Here is a 17,962-nt window from a genome sequence, read left to right on the forward strand (position 1 = left end):
GTGGCTACTAGAGTCTGCTTCATAGAACGCCAAGAGATCGCTGTACCACCGTGTGTAAACACATAACCTGTTTGTGACTTACCATTGTGTGGGTCGGACAGATAACCTGCATCAGCAAAACCAACTAAACCTTCTTTGTTATGGTTAGTGTAAAATAAACCAAAGTCTGTCGTTCCTTGTAGGTAACGCAGAACATGTTTTATACCATTCCAGTGCCTTATGGTCGGACAAGAACTATATCTTGCCAGAAGGTTTACTGCGAAGCATATGTCAGGTCTAGTGTGGCTAGCCAAGAACATTAATGCTCCTATAGCACTGAGGTAAGGCATTTCAGGACCAAGAATTTCTTCATTGTCCTTCTTAGGAGCAAATGGATCTTTATCCACTTCTACACTTCTCACAACCATTGGGCTAGTCAATGAGTGAGCTTGCTCCATATTAAATCTCTTGAGTACCTTTTCTGTGTATGCCTTTTGATGCACAAGGATCCCATTGTTTATGTACTCAAGCTGCAACCCCAAACAGAATTTTGTCTTGCCTAGGTCTTTCATCTCAAACTCTTTCTTGAGATATCCTACTGTTTGGGCGATTTCCCCAGAGGTTCCAAGGATGTTTAAATCATCCACATATACTGCTATTATTACAAATCCCTTATTCGCGAATTTCTTTATGAATATACAAGGACTGATCGGGTCATTCCTATAACCTTCCTTGGCTAAATATTCACTTAGCCGGTTATACCACATTCGACCACTCTGTCTCAGTCCATAAAGTGATTTGTCTAGCCTTATGCAGTATTGGTCTCTAGAACCCTTCTTATCTTTGAGTTCTATACCCTCTGGTAATCACATATAAATTTTATTATCCAGTGGACCGTATAGATATGCAGTTACAACATCCATTAACCGCAAATCTAAACTTTCTCTTATGGCCAGACTTATTAGATATCTAAAAGTCGTTGCATCCATCACAGGGGAGTATGTCTCCTCATAATCTATGCCAGGTCTTTGAGAGAATCCTTGTGCTACGAGCCTTGCCTTGTATCTAACAATCTCGTTTCTCTCATTTCTCTTTCTTACAAAGATCCATTTGTGTCCAACTGGTTTAATTTCTGGTGTTATCCTTAAGGTCGGACCAAACACACTTCTCTTCTTTAAAGAGTTTAGCTCCACATCAATGGCTTCTTTCCATTTAAGCCAATCTTTGCTTTGTGTACACTCTAGTATAGATGTGGGCTCATGATCCTCATTTATTTCAAGTGCTACCTTGTATGCAAATATATCATCAATGTCGACATCTTTTCGGTTCCATTGTATTCCAGACATGATATAGTTTATCGAGATCTCATTGTTGTCAACTCCTTCAGGCTCTTGAGGTTCAGCGTCCTGAGCCTCATTTGGTCCCGTAGGAGTTTCCGTGACAACGTCTGGCTTTTCTATAATTCCCTTAGCCTCGGTCTGTTTTGCACTCTTTGTTTTCCGAGGATTCTTATCTTTGGAACCTAATGGTCTACCCCGTTTCAAACGTGGCATAGACTCTGTAGCAACTTGATTATTGTGTTCCTTGTGAACATCAATACGTACTGGTGCATTGCAAGCTGGTATGTACGATTTTGTTACTCTTTTCGGGTCAGCAAAGGAATCTGGCAATTGATTAGCTAGCTGTTGAAGATGTATAATCTTCTGAACTTCTGCATCACATGCTATAGTTCGAGGATCTTGCCATTCTAAGGATATTTGATTCCATGTCAATTCTTTGCTCAGCTTGCTGGTCTCCCCACCTAGCATAGGGAATTCGGACTCAATAAATTGACAGTCCGCGTATCTGGCCTTGAACAGGTCTCCTGTCAGTGGCTCGAGGTACCTTATTATGGTGGGAGACTCGTACCCCACATATATTCCCATTCTCCTCTGTGGTCCCATCTTTGTTCTTTGTGGTGGAGCAATTGGTATATAAACGGCACAACCAAATGTCTTAAGATGGGATAAGTCTGGCTCTTGACCCGATAGGAGTTGGGATGGGGAATATTTTTGTTCACTAGATGGCCTGATGCGTATGAGTTCTGCTGCGTGTAAGACCGCGTGTCCCCAAGCCGACACAGGAAGCTTCGATCGCATTAACAATGGTCGAGCTATCAATTGTATTCGTTTAATGAAGGATTCAGCTAATCCGTTTTGTGTATGTACATGTGCCACAGGATGTTCCACACTCACCCCCATGGACATACAGTAATCATTAAACGCTTGGGATGTAAATTCACCAGCATTATCTAGACGTATAGTCTTAAGTGGAAAGTCCGGAAAATGTGCTCTTAATCGAATGATTTGAGCTAAGAGCTTAGCAAATGCTAAGTTTCTCGTGGATAACAAGCATACGTGGGACCATCTGGTTGATGCATCTATCATCGCCATGAAATATCGAAATGTCCCACTAGGTGGGTGTATTGGCCCACATATGTCACCTTGTATCCTTTCCAGAAAATGCAAAGTCTCTCTTGTGACTTTTACTGGTGATGGTCTTACAATAAGTTTCCCTTGTGCACATGCCACACATGTGAGATTCTTAGGGAGAACTTTTCTTTCTTTAAGGTTGTGCCCTTTTGAACTCTTTATTAATTTACGCATCATGTTAGTTCTCGGATGGCTAAGCCGGTCATGCCATAAAGTGAAACTTTCTTTGTATATTTTGTGCTTAGCCAAATTGGCTTCTATCATGTTAATCTTAGCATGGTAGAGACCAGAGGCTAGGGCAGGTATAGTCTCTAGGATCTTCTTTTGTCCTTTCACATTTTCTGTAATGTAGAGGAACTCTTTAGATCCTTCATCCTTGGTTTCAATATGATAACCATTTGACCTTATGTCTTTAAAACTCAATAAGCTTCTCTTAGAGCTGGGTGAATATAAAGCATTACATAACTCAATATGAGTTCCGTTAGGCAACAATATGTGTGCTTGGCCGTAGCCTTCTATAAGGTTTGCTATACCCGCAATTGTATTAACATTTGCACTTTTCATTATAAGATTTATGAAATATCTCTTATCTTTTAGTATGGTGTGGCTGGAGCCACTATCCACTACTAGTTCACTCATGTCCTCGGCCATGTCTATAAATAGGACAAGAATTTCAGATTTTAATAAGACACTTTATAATAAAATCCATTGAATTTAAATCAAAGCAATTATCCATTACATTAAAAGGAAATTAAATCATAAAGCATAGAAAATAAACCAAAATAAATTCGAAATTCATTCAACATCCTTGAGGCAGTCGGAAGTCTCATATCCTAGCAAATCATCATTCTCATGATCGAAGTCTCCTTCATCATCGATGTGTACATAGTTTGCTTCTGGATTTTTCTTAAGAGATTCTTGATATGCATCAATGAGGTATTTGGGAGTTCTGCAGTTCTTGGCCCAGTGGTTTGACATACCACATCGGTGGCAAGTCGATTTGGCCTTGGAGTTTGGCTTAAAGGACCCACGACCCTTACCACCACGTCTGCGGCCTCCTCGACCAGCCTGGCCACCTCGACCATTACGTCTTCTGCCACCACGGCCACCACGGCCATAGTGTCTATCTCTGTGGACGTAGTTGATCTCACTAGGCTCCTTAGGCTCATTAGACTCTACTACAGCTTTCTTTCCCAAGTCGACCTTATTTGCTTCTGGTAATGGGGCTGTACCAGGAGGTCGCATAGCACTGTTCATCATCAACAACTCATCGTTCTGCTCAGCGAACAGTAAACACTCAATGAGTTCCCCATAGTCAGCAAGCTTTTGGTGCCGATATTGTTGCTGGAGTACTCTGTTATTAGGGCTGAAGGTAGACAATGTCTTCTCAATCAGCTCCTGCTCAGTCACCTCTTTCCCACACAGCCTAAGGAGTGAGACAATCCTAAAGAGCTCAGAGTTATACTCTGTGTCCAAAGGGCGAGAGGATCTCTTAGGAAGAGGTACTGGCTTTTGATACTCTCAGCAATGTGATGATGTATGTGCTGGAGACACTTACTCTTGTTCCTGTCCGTAGCTCAATATCCTCATCGATGCACCCTTTCAGGCCATTCGATGACAAGTAGATTTCGGTGTCATTAGCCCATTGCAAGTAATTCTTTCCGGAAGCTTGCAGGATAGGGTAGTCTAGGCTCTTGAGATTAGCCATCTGCATAAACATAGACAACCGACAGTTAGCATGCGGTATTTGAAACCGAACCATGCAACAAGTAATTTTCAGGTCATGCGGTATTTGAGACCGAACCATGCCTTAGGTCATGCAGTATTTGAGACCGAACCCTGCCTTGCCTCTTATAGTTTTTTTTCGGTTTAAATTCATGCATGCAAGACAACAAAACTAAATAGCTATATGCATGCAACAATTTCCTTATTCCTAGATAGGATTTCCTTATTCTTATAATTTCCTATTTGATTTAGGATTAAATATTTTTGATTTTAAGGAATTTGGATAATTACTATTTTAATTAGGAGCTTATCCTAACCAATATTTTAATTCCGATTTAAAGTTTTAATTTATGGAAACTTAGTAAAAGTTTTTATTCAATCGGATTAATTTAGGATAATTACTATAATTTTAATTTGGAAATTATCCTAGAACAACTCTAAAATTTTCGAGTTTATGAATTTAGGATCTAGGGAATTTTCTTCTTGAATTTCTCAAGAACAGTTTAAACAATCCTAAAATATAATTCATGCAGTCGATTTTATAACAACCTAAACATGGTCCGATTTTAATTGTTATGCATGAATGATCCAAGTTTTAATTTCCTAGAACAATCTGTAATAATCTGATCCTTATGAATCTAAATTAGTTCTAGGTTCTTATGCAACAATCAAGCAGTCAATCAACAATTTTAAAGCTTGATATAATTTGGTGCAATTTAACAAACAATCTAACAATCCTATGTGAATAGATTTTAAAGTTTATAGGATTATAGATCTTAAATTTGTTTGTTAGTTTACTTGGATATTTTAGGGTTCAATAGTTTTTGGATCCAGATTCAATTATGTGGTTTTAAGAAGTTTGAATTTTGTTTACCTTAACACCACAAGGATTCTGACTGGAATTGATCTGGGAGCTAAAGACCTCAGATATCTCTTGACCATGAACCACGAACATCTTCCCCACGAACAGCTCCTTGCTTCCCGCGAACAGCTTCTGGTACTCACCCCCGATCGACGAACCGCGAACAGCAAACCTCGTCCAAGCTGTCGAGAGAACTTTGATCACAAGCTAAGGATTGCTTGTGAACAAGAGGATCTTCGAACAGGAAGGATTTGATCTCGGATGAAAGTAAGAACAGGAAGTTGGTTTAAGGTTTTAGGGTAAGAGAGAATAGACGGCTGCTTTAGGGTTTAGGGATAGAGGCTATCGTGCTGATAACGTGTTGTAAATTAGAGAGTTTAGGAAGTAAATCTCTTAGGTTATTATTGATAGGAATCGAGGTTACAACATATATATATAGTGTTACAAGTCCCAAAGCTATAAACCGACATACTAATGCTATTGCCGATGGGCTTCGACTATCGGGCCGAAGGCTCTCGACCAAGTGTGGTCGAGAGGCCGAGTATGCGCGGACTGGATAGTGGGCCGATCGATGGAGTCCACTAAGTGTTTTACAACAATTATTAAGAAGTCTTGAAAATATAAATAGTAATTTTAATATGTGTATAAAAAGATAATATTGATTCAATTTTAAGTTACTAATTCTCTAAATATACCATCATTAATTAAACTTGGTTCTACTATTAAAACTTGTTTTTTGTAGAAATCAGGATGAAATTATGAATATTTAGATGAAAAAGAAAAAGAAAAATTGGATTCCCTAAGACCATAGCAAAAGCAGAAAGCCATATTTAGCAAAAGCAAAAACCTTAGGATCCTCATTACAGGAAGAAAGGGATCAAGTTTAAAGATCTGTCTAGCTTTAGGCAAAAACTCACAACTGCATTAAAAAGAAATGATCATATCATATCACATCAGATCAGATCTCCCATTTCTTGAGCTCCATGCCGTCCGGAGGAGTGCTCTCGATTTTCTTAGTCCCAACCTCTTGCCAGTTTGTTGACAGAACTGTCCCATTCGATTCCACCTGTTCATTGTCCAAAATATCCAAGAACCGTCAAATGAGTTAATCAAACGGACAAACACTATATATGACAGTCTCCATGAAAAAAGAAAAACAAGAACATAGATAATAATACTCACAAATGATTTGCTCATCGCTCGCCTCATATCCTCATCCGCATTCGAGTATATATCACGGAAGAATTTGTTCAAAGCTGCGTCTCCTTCAAGCTTCTCATCCTTTTCCTGCAGATCAACCACAATATTTTAAAACCAAAACAAAACGTTTGGTATAATGCTCGGACAAGGCTTAAGCATGATTAGAGAGACAGACCTGTTTCTTCACTTCAGCTTCCAGCTTGTCCCAGTCCTTAACTTTCTTAGAAGAAGGATAAGCTAGTCTCTGTGAAACCTCTGCACCATCATAAAAACAACATTAGATTTACATGACGAGAGACTCTTTGTTAAGCTCATCTGATGAAACTAACGAAGGAAAAGGTTAAAAAAACCTGATGAGACATTAGGCTTTGGCAAAACCACTGGCCCTTTGCCGTGTTCGAGGGAGGGCCATGTGATTATATCAGCTTTTGCAAGACGGATCTCAATTTTGGTTGACAATACTTCATACTTGCACTTATCTGGTATTATCTGAATACACACGCCATAAGAAAAAAGTCATGTAATGTGTTCAACTCAGATTGCTGAAAGGAAGTCATTAATTCATTCACCAAAATACACTACCTTTCCAAACAGTCTCGGTTGGAGATAATACGCCTCCTCTCCAGGGACATCAATCACAACACTCAGCTGCAAATCACAGAACAGTGCCAAAAAATTAACACACAATCACACGGAAGCATCATTAAGTTTGGTTCTTAAGAGTAGTATACTCACAATTTGTTCACCAAAGTCGATGTTAACATTTTGCTTGGGTATCCCTTTTGCAAAAACAGTTACCACAACTTCTTCTGGCTTTTGGTAGTACTCGTGCCTGTTGAACACTCAAGAATATGAGCTATTATATGTATATATAATTCTTATAAACTTGGAAATTCTGAAACTAGCATTGTTTTGTACAATAATAATACATGTACTTTGGTTTGGCTGGTGCTGCAGGCGCAGGGGTAAGATCAAGTTCTGATACTGATGGTGCTGTCGAACTCAAAGGCAAAGTTGATGGCACCGGTTGAACCAAATCTTTCTCTTCTTCTGAAAAAAGATAGTAACAATCGAAACCTTTGTGAATATTAACAACATATCAAGACATTGGTACCATCTCAAACAATGCAATCACTCTTAGCATGTAAACCGAAACAACCAAACAAGAACAAAGCATAAAGATTATACCTGTGATTCGCAGATCGCATTCATCTATCAACTTCTTAAATTTGGAGTCACTCGGTGCGATGGAAGCACCCTTTTCAAGAGCTGTTTTCGCAGTCCGATACTCTTCAAGTTTCATACAAGCAGTTCTACAAATACAAAAACCAAAACATGAACTATGGAACTAATAACTTGACTGCTACTATGACAAACAAAGGAATCAGATAGAATTTAACTCTCACTACAACTTAAAAGACATGACTAACAATGATACATGGGAGGAAAGAGCAATACCGTACCCTTTTCTTAAGTAAGCTTTGGTCAATGAAGGATCCAACTCAATTGCTTTGTTAGCATCTGCCACGGCCTCTGCTCATCAAGAAACAAATCAGACCCAAATCCAATCAAACCACTGAAGTCATATAACACTAAGACAAGTAACAACAATGGGAATGAAAATTGCAGAGTATACTTTCTTAAAAGCACGCAATACTTGGAACTTCATACTAACCACTCTAAGTAAAAATCAAAACTTTCAATACTGTTACCCCTCTGTCAAACCAAATTCTCCACATTCATAACCAAAGGCTCAAACGACTAGCAATTTTGATACATTGGTTGAGATATTTGCACTAAATCGATACTAAAGCTCTAAACTTTAGGAAGAATTGTGACACTACTAAGCGACAGGACACAAAACTAAACCCTAAAAACACACAGAATCCACCGAAGTCAACATCTTTTTCAACTATTATGAAAACCCAGAAACCCAAAAGGCGTCTAACGAAAGTAAAAGACAAAAGATTGAAAGAAGTTTACCAGTGAAGCTTAGGAGTTTGATATAGGACTGAGCACGATCAGCGAAGAAATCAGCACAATTGGGATCCAAGTCAATGGCTTTGGAGTACAAGTCAACAGCAACATCGAACTCATCGTCTATGAAAGCCTCTTTAGCCTTATCAGCAAGCTCCTTAGCCATTGGATTGAGCGTAACAACCAAAAAACAGAGAAGAAGAAGGAACAAGACAAGACTACTAATATGATAAAATCAAACAACGAGGGATGTGTGTGAATGAAGTAGAGAGGCCAAGGTTGGTTGCTTCCTAATTGCCACAATGAAGGAAGGAATATATAAGAGATGAATGTTATCGTTCTTCTTCTTCTTCTAGATTCTTCCTTTTTTTTCTTTTTATGCGACTCCTTGAGTTGATGAGTTCGAACCCATTAATTAAAAAATTTTCCTTTTTTCCTACAAATTTTCTCTCTTTTTTTTTTTTTGTAAAATATTATTTGGGCGAATTTGTCAACTACCATTAAAAATTGAGAGTAACCATGGACTAGTGTAAAATGACAAGAGAGGAGTAATTGTAAGTGACACGCGCATTTAAAGGAGTGTTGGAGTATGAGATTTTTTATTTATTTATCTGATTAAATAATTCATACCTCTTTAAATTTTGATTTCATATATTTTTTAACAGAAATAATTAAAATTTTGAAATTTATCATAAAAAGTTCGAATTTTTTTTCTACATTTGACATAACTTGGATTTTTAAAATCGGATGTTGAAAATTTGAAATGATGAATAATTTTTATAATAAGAACAAGTTATAATAAGAGTCTAGGACTAAAATATATAATCTGCAAGATTCAAACTCAAATATATATATATATATATGTATATGCAGTGTAAAAGAAATAATTGTGAATAGTGAATTTTGAAATGAAATGTTATTCAAAAATTAGATACGGTAAATGAAATAGTATAGAAAAAATAAAATGGTACGGAACATAAACTTAAACACATACAAAACGCTATACATTAATCGATACAACAAACACAACCCAATTTACCGTGTTAAACGGTAACCGTAAGAGATAAAATATAGACAACTGAAAAGATGAAGTTAAACATATAACACAAAAAAATGCTACACCTTAAAAGATACAATATAGGTAACCCAAGCAACCATGTCAAACGCTAATCATAAGAGATAAAACATAAACAACTCAAAAGATGAAATTAAACGCATAACAACAAAAAATGTTATACCCTAAGGGATACAACATAGGCAACCCAAGCAACCATGTCAAACGCTAATCATAAGAGATAAAACATAGACAACTCACAAGATGAAATTAAACGCATAACAACAAACAATGCTATACACTAAAGGATACAATATAGGCAATCCAAGCAACCATGTTAAACGCTAACCATAAGAGATAAAACATAAATAACTCTAACGACCAAAATAAACGCACAACAAAAAAAAGTTATAATCTAAAAGATACAACATATGCAAACCACATCAACTGAGTTAAACACTGATAATAAACGATATACTCTATACATCGTTCATGTATTTATAATTATAATTCAATTTATGTAATTTGAAACTTGAGAAATATATTTTTTTTTAAATGGATTAGAATGTTATTGTGCTCTATATATTATGAATATTTTTGTTATTTATTAATTTATGAACTAAATTTTATCTTCCTAATATCTTTAAATCACTGTACAATAAAAATAAAAATCTGTGGTTTTAACTGAGTTTATGAAATCAAAACAGTGTGTTCAAAAAAATTTATTGCAAAATATGAAAGAGTAGAAAGAAATAAAATGAGAAAAGATGAGAGATGACAAAGATATATATCCATATAGAGAGAAAATACATGCATATACAATTTGCTGAGCGAGTGGAACGATTAATTTGGCAAAAGGTTAGAATTGTCATTATTATATATATTATAGAGTATATGATCTTTTCATGGTTAAAGACGTTAGCTAGTGAATTATAATTTTTTTCTTGGTTATTACTGCCAATTTCCCATATTATTTTCTGTAACTTTTTTTTGGTCTGTGTGGAATAATTACGAAATGTAAATATTTTTCATCGTATACTGTACTCTCTTTTTCGAATTTAGTTAAATTGATTTTTTATAAACATCTTGTTGGAAATTTCGTTAACTTAATTAGAAAGATTTGAGGTACGTTTTCAAGTTTTATAAAGTGAAAAAAAATGTTCTGACTTGGTCACTTGTATGAATGATTAACTGGTTTATTTATATGGATCAGAAATTACTTAGAAAAGGTTGACAGAAACAAACAAACAAACAAAATGGATTGATTGGTACTCTTTGAAGATAATAAGATTAGCCAGATTAAGAATTGAGCCTTTGCCATAAACTCTGTTTTCCTCGTGGTTTCTTCTTGGAACTTCATTGGAAGATTCAAATGCGTGTGGTGTGTGGATATGGAGAAGTCAATTCATAGTGTCAAGTGGATGTGGTGAAGTCAATTTAATCTATTTGTTTTGGTCGACAATAACAAGAGTTGTAGTTGATTAAATGTCAATTTTTTTTTTTTGGTCAAACGCTTAATTTCATTTCTTCAAAACAAACCAAGTACAAAGGTAGCAAAGGATTCATGAATCCCAACGTTTAAGAGACAAAGATAGGTATTCCCCAATACCAAACAAAGATAAATAACATAGATCGATCTAGATTCCATGAGAGTTATGAGGCAAAAGCTAGATAGCTTTTTGACACATGTGAGACCACGGTTAGTCGAACAATCTTCCACGAACGGATCGATGGATGACAAGGTGGTCACTGTCAAAGGACTATGTGACGTTAAACAAGAATCCAAGACCGAAAGTCTCGCCGGCACGAGAAGAACTACCCATGGTAGTGTAACGGTAAGGATTTGAGTGACTATGGTTGTATAGTCGGGTGTGGATTGCAACAAAGAACAAAGATGGGTGGTGAGGTCTCTTTTAAGATGCATAGTAGCTTCTTCTTGGTTAAGCAAAACCCGGAGCTTTAGAGATTTGTTTCTTCAGGAAGCCTTGGGATCGCCAGCTTGGATCGTGGAGGAGTGGTATTTGGCCAGAAGTATTCCAAAGACACACTCAAATCTCCAACAATATAAAATCGGGAGCACAGCCACAAAACTCTTAAAACTTTCAGATTTATAATTCATGTCCATACACGGAGATAATACCAGGGTTCGCAACAGATGATTGTAAAGCCATAGTAGAGATGGTGAGTTATACCTCGAATGGAGTCTTCGGCCGTTGAGGATATAAACGCCACACATCGCTTGGTTATGGAATAACAAAAGGAAGATTAACACAGACCTGGATTTAGCATTAATGGGCTTGGACCTCAAGAATTCTATTGGGCCGCTTTTTGAAAAAAGCCTTTTAGCTGAAACCCTAGTGTCGTAGAGAGTGACCAGGGTGTGTTGAGAGCACATCGGTCGGGTGTCGGTAGATGATAGGTTTGCGAGAGCAGCTCAGGTGAAGGTAGGTTCGACGTTAAACTACATATGTGGATCGAGGCTGTGACATATGACTCATAGATCCAATCCGTATTGGAGTGTAGAATTGATTCTCTGAGGAAAGGCTCGCCGTGTGCTGTCGGCGCCTCCACTGGGCATGGCACAACTGATGGTCCAAGAGGAAACGCTCCTACCATCAACGAAGCCCAGTATGAGGGTTTTCCCGAGGTGAATAGGATTTTAGATCTAGAGAAGTACAAAACAGATAGATCCGCTGACAAGGAAGTTGCAAGCAAAAGATGGAGGAGGGGAGTCGCCGGAGTCCACCTCCTTGCCTTGCCGCTGTCAGTTGAGTAGCCGCCGGAGGGGAAAGGTTTCGAGAGAGTAGAAAAGGTTTAAAAAAGTGGGGAAAAAGTTTAAAAAAAAACAGTGAAAAAGAGAGAACTATAACAAGGAAGAGACGGATTCCAGATCTCCCGACGCCGGCGAGCAGAAGCAACACCGGCATCAGAAAGAAAGATCAAAAGAAGTGCTTCGACGGTTGTGCCCAAGAGAGAAAATTTTTTTATTAAATGTCAATTATGTATCAAAGTTTGTGTAGGAATATGTGATTCGTTGATTATGAGCAATTAACGGCCTCTATTATATAATTAAATTTTTATTCAATAAAGTAAATTTAACCTTATATATTAAAGAAATCTGTGGCAAATAGTGACGAAAATTGATAAAAGAAATAGTCATTACAGAAAAAAAAAGGGTACTAATAATAAAATGGGTTTGATCTGGGCCGAAATAAATTATTAAGGCTCATCACAACAAAAAACTAGGGCTACAAAATCTCAAATTATGAAACCTCTTGATGTCACGTCTCCCACATCAGAAGTTTGGGGAATAGGACACTCATGTGGCGTGATATAAATACAAAAGGTGGTCGACCCTTGAAAAATACTTACCTGGACGGGGTCAACTCATGATCAAGAAGCCGAGTGGCCTAGGCTAGTGGCTTCTATTGCACTTTGTCGACACTATGCTTAAGGTCTTCCCAAAAGAAAGATCCTGCGTCATCATTTGTGGCAGTGGGGACCTGCGTTCGCACCAACAGTTTAATTTTTGTTTCACACCAACATGTTACTAGTTGATCCAAGTTTTTTCTATGCCTAAACTCTAATCTGAGCTTAGTAATGGCCAAGGTTGCATCTAATTGAGTGTATGTCTCCGATTGCATATAAGTTTAGTTTTCTATATCCTGTAACACAAAGAAAAAAACCCAAATTTTTGACAAAGAACAGGCTATGATTGAAATCTTAATGGCTCATATGGAGGATGTTGATGGATCTGGTGCTTCTCTAAAATTTCTTTCATTTGCAAACTGTCATAGAAGTGTCAGAATATGTTGCATGATCGGATCAGTCTTAACACAAATTTGAATTGGAGTGTCAACATGGTGGCTAAAGCTGAAAGTTTCAAGCCCTTGTGGTTTTATGCCAAAGATCAAATATTGTTGAAGCGGTGCATTGCATATACTTTGTTGCTCAAACCATTAGCTAAGTTCATATCTTTTAAGAACATTGAAGTTTGCCTAAGAGTTTACTTGTATGATTTTGTTTGCCTCGCTACCAATTTAACTTACCTTTTTAGTGGATGTTTTATATTAAAAGTAAGATTCCAGTTTCTCTGTATATAGAAAGATAAGCATGAAACTGATTACTTATCCTAGAGGTGAACCATACACTAGAATGTCTGCCCGAGTTCCATGGCAAGAAGATATTTCAGATCCTCAATACTGTATTTATCAGTTTGTCATGAGTATCAGTCTCGGTTTCACCATAATTAGTTTTCAGAATTTGATCAGCAAAAATTAGAATATAAACCACTTTTGCAGTAGTTAAAACAGCTTCGAAGCCAAGGCCAAGGCTGCACTGATAATAATGTCTTCTTTTTTTAATCAAGATAATAGAAAATGTCAAGTAAATCATAGATGAAAAAATGAATATGTGCTCGGTAGAGTAATTAACGCATTATTAATGGGGAGGTGTAACGTACACGAATTTGCGTTAGGCGAAAAACAATTGTGGACATAAAACTTTGTCACATGCTTTGCCATATCCTGCCCATCCCTTGTGGAGTTCCTTTTTTATTTCATTAGAAACCCAATAACAAGAAAGGAATTAAAAACACATATATACGATGAACATTGAACACGCAAGAAATTTGTGCAATATGTTTGCAGGAACAACAAACAAATTTATTATAATGTAACAACTAATATAACTGAAATAAGTTTATGACAACTGAAATGAAAAAAAAGAACACACACACTAACCGGAAAATCTTAGTTTGACGTTTGAGGAATGGGTACTGAAATATTTTATATAGCCATTTCTACGGCACGGCATCTCCATATGGTCGCAGTCAATCAGTATTCTCACACGCGAAAAATGACAATTTGTGTTTTCACACTTATAGAATTTAGATAAGAATCACAAGATTGCTTTATTTTTTTTTTTTTTTAGATCAATTTATTTTTTCACAAGATAACATTTGTTCACTTCCAACGGTATGGTCTCGTCCTATGCGATTTCATTATTATATGTTTAGTTCGTAAATCATCAAATTAATCACGCAAATTCATTTTCCAAGTGGGTAGATAATTAAGTAGTAGACATATATATGGGAGTTGATAAGTAGAAAATGTTTTTCTTTTCTGTTTGGCCGGAAGTAGTTATTGGTTTGTCTTAGTGAACTTTGATAGTGGGATGCATGCAATATTCATTATCCATGATGGGTTATTTTTTATTTGACTATTATATATTATGTGCTTGTATATCCAAAACTCTCGGCATGGAACCTGCGTACAGTATTTGATTTTGACCCCGTGTTAACCAAAATTTTGTACTATGCTTTTTCATATTCAGTTTTATTAAAGTCAAGTTTCAAATACATATATACCGCTAAACACACTACTTTGTATCCTTAAGATGCATTTTTACAATTTCACAACAAAAAGTTTCGTAAGACCTTCCATATATATGGCTTGATACATACAAATATAGGTTTTACATATGTATTGTTTATTGTTTATTTGTATCAAAAAGAAATAAATAAAAAAAGACAATTAATACAATATCTTTTTGTTGTGCTTAAACAAGCCAGAAAAGCCTTATTTAAGAAAAGTTATTAAAACTCCTTACATTAAATAACAATTTCTAAACCTTCACAGAAAGAAGAGAAAAAAAATAAGGTATGGTGGTTAGGAAAAATGATACGATTTGAAATGTCAATAACTGCAACTTGTTATATGATGAAACCATTGATTGTGATTACGTAATAATCGAAACTTAATTATTGTTAGAGTTAACATCTTAACAGTGCCGCCAATTACCCTAAAATTACGTGAATTACATCTCATGAAATTATATTACGTACACAACTTTACTTGCATGCAATATCTATAAATACCTGCCCCCATGAACCATATTTCAAGCAAAATCAAGATACACATTTCGAAAGAGAAACATTTAATAATGGGCAAGCTCTTGGTGATAATGTTAGTTGGGATGTTCTTGGCTTTCGAAAGCTTGGAAGCACTTGACTATGGAGATGCACTAAACAAGTCTATCTTGTTCTTTGAAGGCCAACGATCCGGTAAACTCCCGACTAACCAACGGGTTAAATGGCGAGGCGATTCTGCCCTCTCCGACGGTGCATCAGCTAATGTAAACCGGGTCTACCCATAAACATCTCTATATGCATACATGTCTTCACTCTTCAGAAATAGAACCTTACTATACATAACTTAGGCTATCTCTTAATTAACAATTTTTCGTGTGTTTTTATAATTTTCAGGTGAATCTGATTGGAGGGTATTACGATGCTGGTGACAATGTAAAATTTGTGTGGCCAATGTCATTTACCACAACCTTGTTGAGTTGGGCTGCAATTGAATACCAAAATGAGATTTCTTCCGTTAACCAGCTTGATTACCTCCGCTCTGCTATCAAATGGGGAACTGACTTTATCCTCCGCGCTCATACGTCGCCCACCATGCTATATACACAGGTGAACCAACTTTTACACATTTTGGTTTTTTTTATGTATAGAGAAATCCAAAATTTATTTCATTTCATGCTAAATATAATATATATTTCTTATCATATATACTACATATATACCTCTAATATCCAACTAAATCACAACAAAAAAACACAAATAACATTTTTGGTTTTGTTTTATAACGGATACAAATTAAAAGGTGGGAGATGGGAATTCAGATCATAGTTGTTGGGAGAGGCCAGAAGATATGGACACACCAAGAACTCTCTACAGTATCTCTTCCTCTTCCGCGGGTTCGGAAGCTGCCGGTGAAGCCGCAGCCGCTCTAGCTGCGGCCTCAATTGTTTTTAAATCGGTCGATTCTACTTATTCATCCACGCTACTAAACCATGCAAAAACCGTGAGTGTGCACACATATTAAGTCTCCCCAAAAAAGCTTATACATGATCATCATTACATTCAATCATGATTTATAATCTCTCTTAATTATTTATTTTTTCTCTGCAGCTGTTTGAATTTGCTGACAAGTACAGAGGTTCTTACCAAGCTTCTTGCCCCTTCTACTGCTCATACTCAGGCTACCAGGTAATCAAACAAATTAACCGAATCAAACCGATACACATAGATAGACTATTAATATTTTCATATATATGTTACTAAACAAGACACTTAATGTTTCAAAATATTTTGGGGTAAAAAAAAAGGATGAATTACTATGGGGTGCGGCATGGCTATACAAAGCAACAGGAGAGAAGAGTTACATAAATTATGTTATAAGCAATAAAGATTGGAGCCAAGCCGTCAATGAATTCAGCTGGGACAACAAATTCGCCGGCGCTCAGGCTTTACTCGCTTCGGTTAGTCTATTGTAAATATTATATAAACTTTGCTAAATTCTATAACATTAAATTGGTCTAAATTAATAAAAATCTTGTTGATTCTTTGTTTAAAGGAGTTTTACAACGGGACATATGACTTGGCTAAATTTAAGACCGATGTTGAATCATTTGTCTGCGCATTGATGCCCGGAAGTAGCTCTCAACAAATTAAACCAACTCCTGGTAATTTTCACTAACTAACTAAATAACCGGTTAATTGATTCTTTCATGTTGGTTTTATGGTACATTTCTTTGTACGTGTTTGTTTGTTCAGGTGGCATTTTGTACATTAGAGACAGTAGCAACTTACAATATGTCACAACAGCTGCAACGGTTTTGTTCAACTACGCAAAAACTCTATCCAAAGCACAGGTCGGCTCAATTCAGTGCGGTTCAACCCAGTTCACCTCATCTCAAATTCGAAATTTCGCCAAATCACAGGTAAATATAATTTACCCCACCTAGTCCGGTTATGTACACCATTTCCATGTTCTTACCCAACCGGTTTACTATTCAGGTGGATTACATCCTTGGAAACAATCCAATGTCCATGTCTTACATGGTCGGGTTTGGGACAAAGTATCCTACACAACCTCATCACAGAGGCTCATCATTACCATCAATAAAATCTAAACCGGAGAAAATTGACTGCAATGGAGGATTTTCATACTACAATTCTGATACACCAAACCCGAATGTGCATACCGGGGCAATTGTGGGTGGACCGAATTCATCCGACCAGTATAGCGACAAAAGATCAGATTACTCTCATGCAGAACCCACAACTTACATCAACGCCGCCTTTATTGGCCCCGTCGCTGCTCTGATCAGTTCTTCCGGATAAACTCACGTTTAGATTTGGCTGTGGGGAAACAAAATATTAGCAAAGAAGAATGACTACTGATCATGACTATGAATTTGTAGTCAGGGGATGTATCATTTGCTTCAACATATATATATATGTATATATACTTACACACATACACTCACATATCATTGTATCTTATAGCTTAACTATAACGAAACTATATAATTTCAAATATTTATTGGGTCGTTTAAGAAAAAAAATTGTACTGGATCTTATACAGCGTTTACTTCCTTTATAATGATTATAATAAAAAATCCAAAATGACACATGACTTCACAAAACTGCTTTAAGCTTTTTATCTTGTTGACTTCACGTAACTGGATCTAATATAGCGTTTAGTTCATTCTTGACCCCTTTCACATTGCTTATTTTCAGTTGTTCCTCTTTTTAGTCTATTAACAATAACATGTAAATGTGGTGCTTGCAGAGAAATATATTGAACCGTCAACAACAAAAAAAATATGTTTTTAAGAACG

General features: G+C 36.5%; 3 protein-coding genes and 2 pseudogenes across 5 annotated transcripts; 2 read left to right on the forward strand and 3 right to left on the reverse strand.

Annotated features, from left to right (window-relative positions):
* Window positions 1-3,245: 3,245 nt before the first annotated feature.
* LOC147930309 (uncharacterized) lies at window positions 3,246-5,130 on the reverse strand. Its single transcript, XM_087476808.1, has 4 exons — window positions 5,050-5,130; window positions 4,009-4,158; window positions 3,625-3,959; window positions 3,246-3,543 (listed from the first exon to the last, which is right to left on the reverse strand). Exons 1-4 carry the CDS (start codon window positions 5,128-5,130, stop codon window positions 3,246-3,248), a joined length of 864 nt encoding a protein of 287 aa, XP_087332934.1.
* A 715-nt stretch (window positions 5,131-5,845) lies between these two features.
* LOC104731113 (protein SGT1 homolog A) lies at window positions 5,846-8,740 on the reverse strand. Of its 2 annotated transcripts, none has more exons than XM_010450379.3 (10): window positions 8,221-8,740; window positions 7,701-7,770; window positions 7,426-7,550; window positions 7,167-7,287; window positions 6,973-7,069; window positions 6,820-6,885; window positions 6,588-6,726; window positions 6,413-6,492; window positions 6,220-6,324; window positions 5,846-6,103 (listed from the first exon to the last, which is right to left on the reverse strand). In XM_010450379.3, exons 1-10 carry the CDS (start codon window positions 8,378-8,380, stop codon window positions 5,996-5,998), a joined length of 1,071 nt encoding a protein of 356 aa, XP_010448681.1. In that variant the 5' UTR covers window positions 8,381-8,740; the 3' UTR covers window positions 5,846-5,995. The 2 variants fall into 2 exon arrangements, with proteins under 2 accessions (XP_010448681.1, XP_010448685.1); XM_010450383.3 differs by having other exon boundaries at window positions 7,173-7,287; window positions 8,221-8,688.
* A 2,038-nt stretch (window positions 8,741-10,778) lies between these two features.
* Window positions 10,779-12,395, reverse strand: LOC147930310 (uncharacterized; annotated as a pseudogene). Its single transcript, XR_015575263.1, has one exon. The product of XR_015575263.1 is annotated as an uncharacterized LOC147930310 (transcript).
* Window positions 12,396-12,632: 237 nt separating this feature from the next.
* On the forward strand, window positions 12,633-12,786 carry LOC147930311 (U1 spliceosomal RNA; annotated as a pseudogene).
* Window positions 12,787-15,174: 2,388 nt separating this feature from the next.
* On the forward strand, window positions 15,175-17,767 carry LOC104731114 (endoglucanase 20). Its single transcript, XM_010450384.2, has 8 exons — window positions 15,175-15,403; window positions 15,534-15,746; window positions 15,940-16,140; window positions 16,248-16,325; window positions 16,445-16,597; window positions 16,693-16,801; window positions 16,893-17,059; window positions 17,136-17,767. The coding sequence occupies exons 1-8, from the start codon at window positions 15,212-15,214 to the stop codon at window positions 17,460-17,462; spliced, it is 1,440 nt and encodes a 479-aa protein (XP_010448686.2). The 5' UTR covers window positions 15,175-15,211; the 3' UTR covers window positions 17,463-17,767.
* Window positions 17,768-17,962: the final 195 nt, after the last annotated feature.

This window comes from Camelina sativa, chromosome 12 (genome assembly GCF_030686135.1).
Source record: "Camelina sativa cultivar CO46 ecotype springtype chromosome 12, ASM3068613v1".
Classification (NCBI taxonomy): domain Eukaryota; kingdom Viridiplantae; phylum Streptophyta; class Magnoliopsida; order Brassicales; family Brassicaceae; genus Camelina; species Camelina sativa.

Excerpts from the sequence above, each read along its gene's own strand:
- LOC147930309 (XM_087476808.1), bottom strand. The coding sequence starts at position 5,130 with ATGTTCGTGGTTCATGGTCAAGAGATATCTGAGGTCTTTAGCTCCCAG. Across the intron at positions 4,159-5,049 it reads AGAATCCTTGTGGTGTTAAG|ATGGCTAATCTCAAGAGCCT; the intron begins GTAAACAAAATT and ends ATGTTTATGCAG. Across the intron at positions 3,544-3,624 it reads GGAAAGAAAGCTGTAGTAGA|AAGACGTAATGGTCGAGGTG; the intron begins GTCTAATGAGCC and ends CCGTGGTGGCAG.
- LOC104731113 (XM_010450379.3), bottom strand. The coding sequence starts at position 8,380 with ATGGCTAAGGAGCTTGCTGATAAGGCTAAAGAGGCTTTCATAGACGAT. Across the intron at positions 7,551-7,700 it reads AAAGCTTACTTAAGAAAAGG|AACTGCTTGTATGAAACTTG; the intron begins GTACGGTATTGC and ends TTGTATTTGTAG. Across the intron at positions 7,288-7,425 it reads ATGCGATCTGCGAATCACAG|AAGAAGAGAAAGATTTGGTT; the intron begins GTATAATCTTTA and ends ATCTTTTTTCAG.
- LOC104731114 (XM_010450384.2), top strand. The coding sequence starts at position 15,212 with ATGGGCAAGCTCTTGGTGATAATGTTAGTTGGGATGTTCTTGGCTTTC. Across the intron at positions 16,141-16,247 it reads TACTAAACCATGCAAAAACC|CTGTTTGAATTTGCTGACAA; the intron begins GTGAGTGTGCAC and ends TTTTCTCTGCAG. Across the intron at positions 16,598-16,692 it reads CTCAGGCTTTACTCGCTTCG|GAGTTTTACAACGGGACATA; the intron begins GTTAGTCTATTG and ends CTTTGTTTAAAG.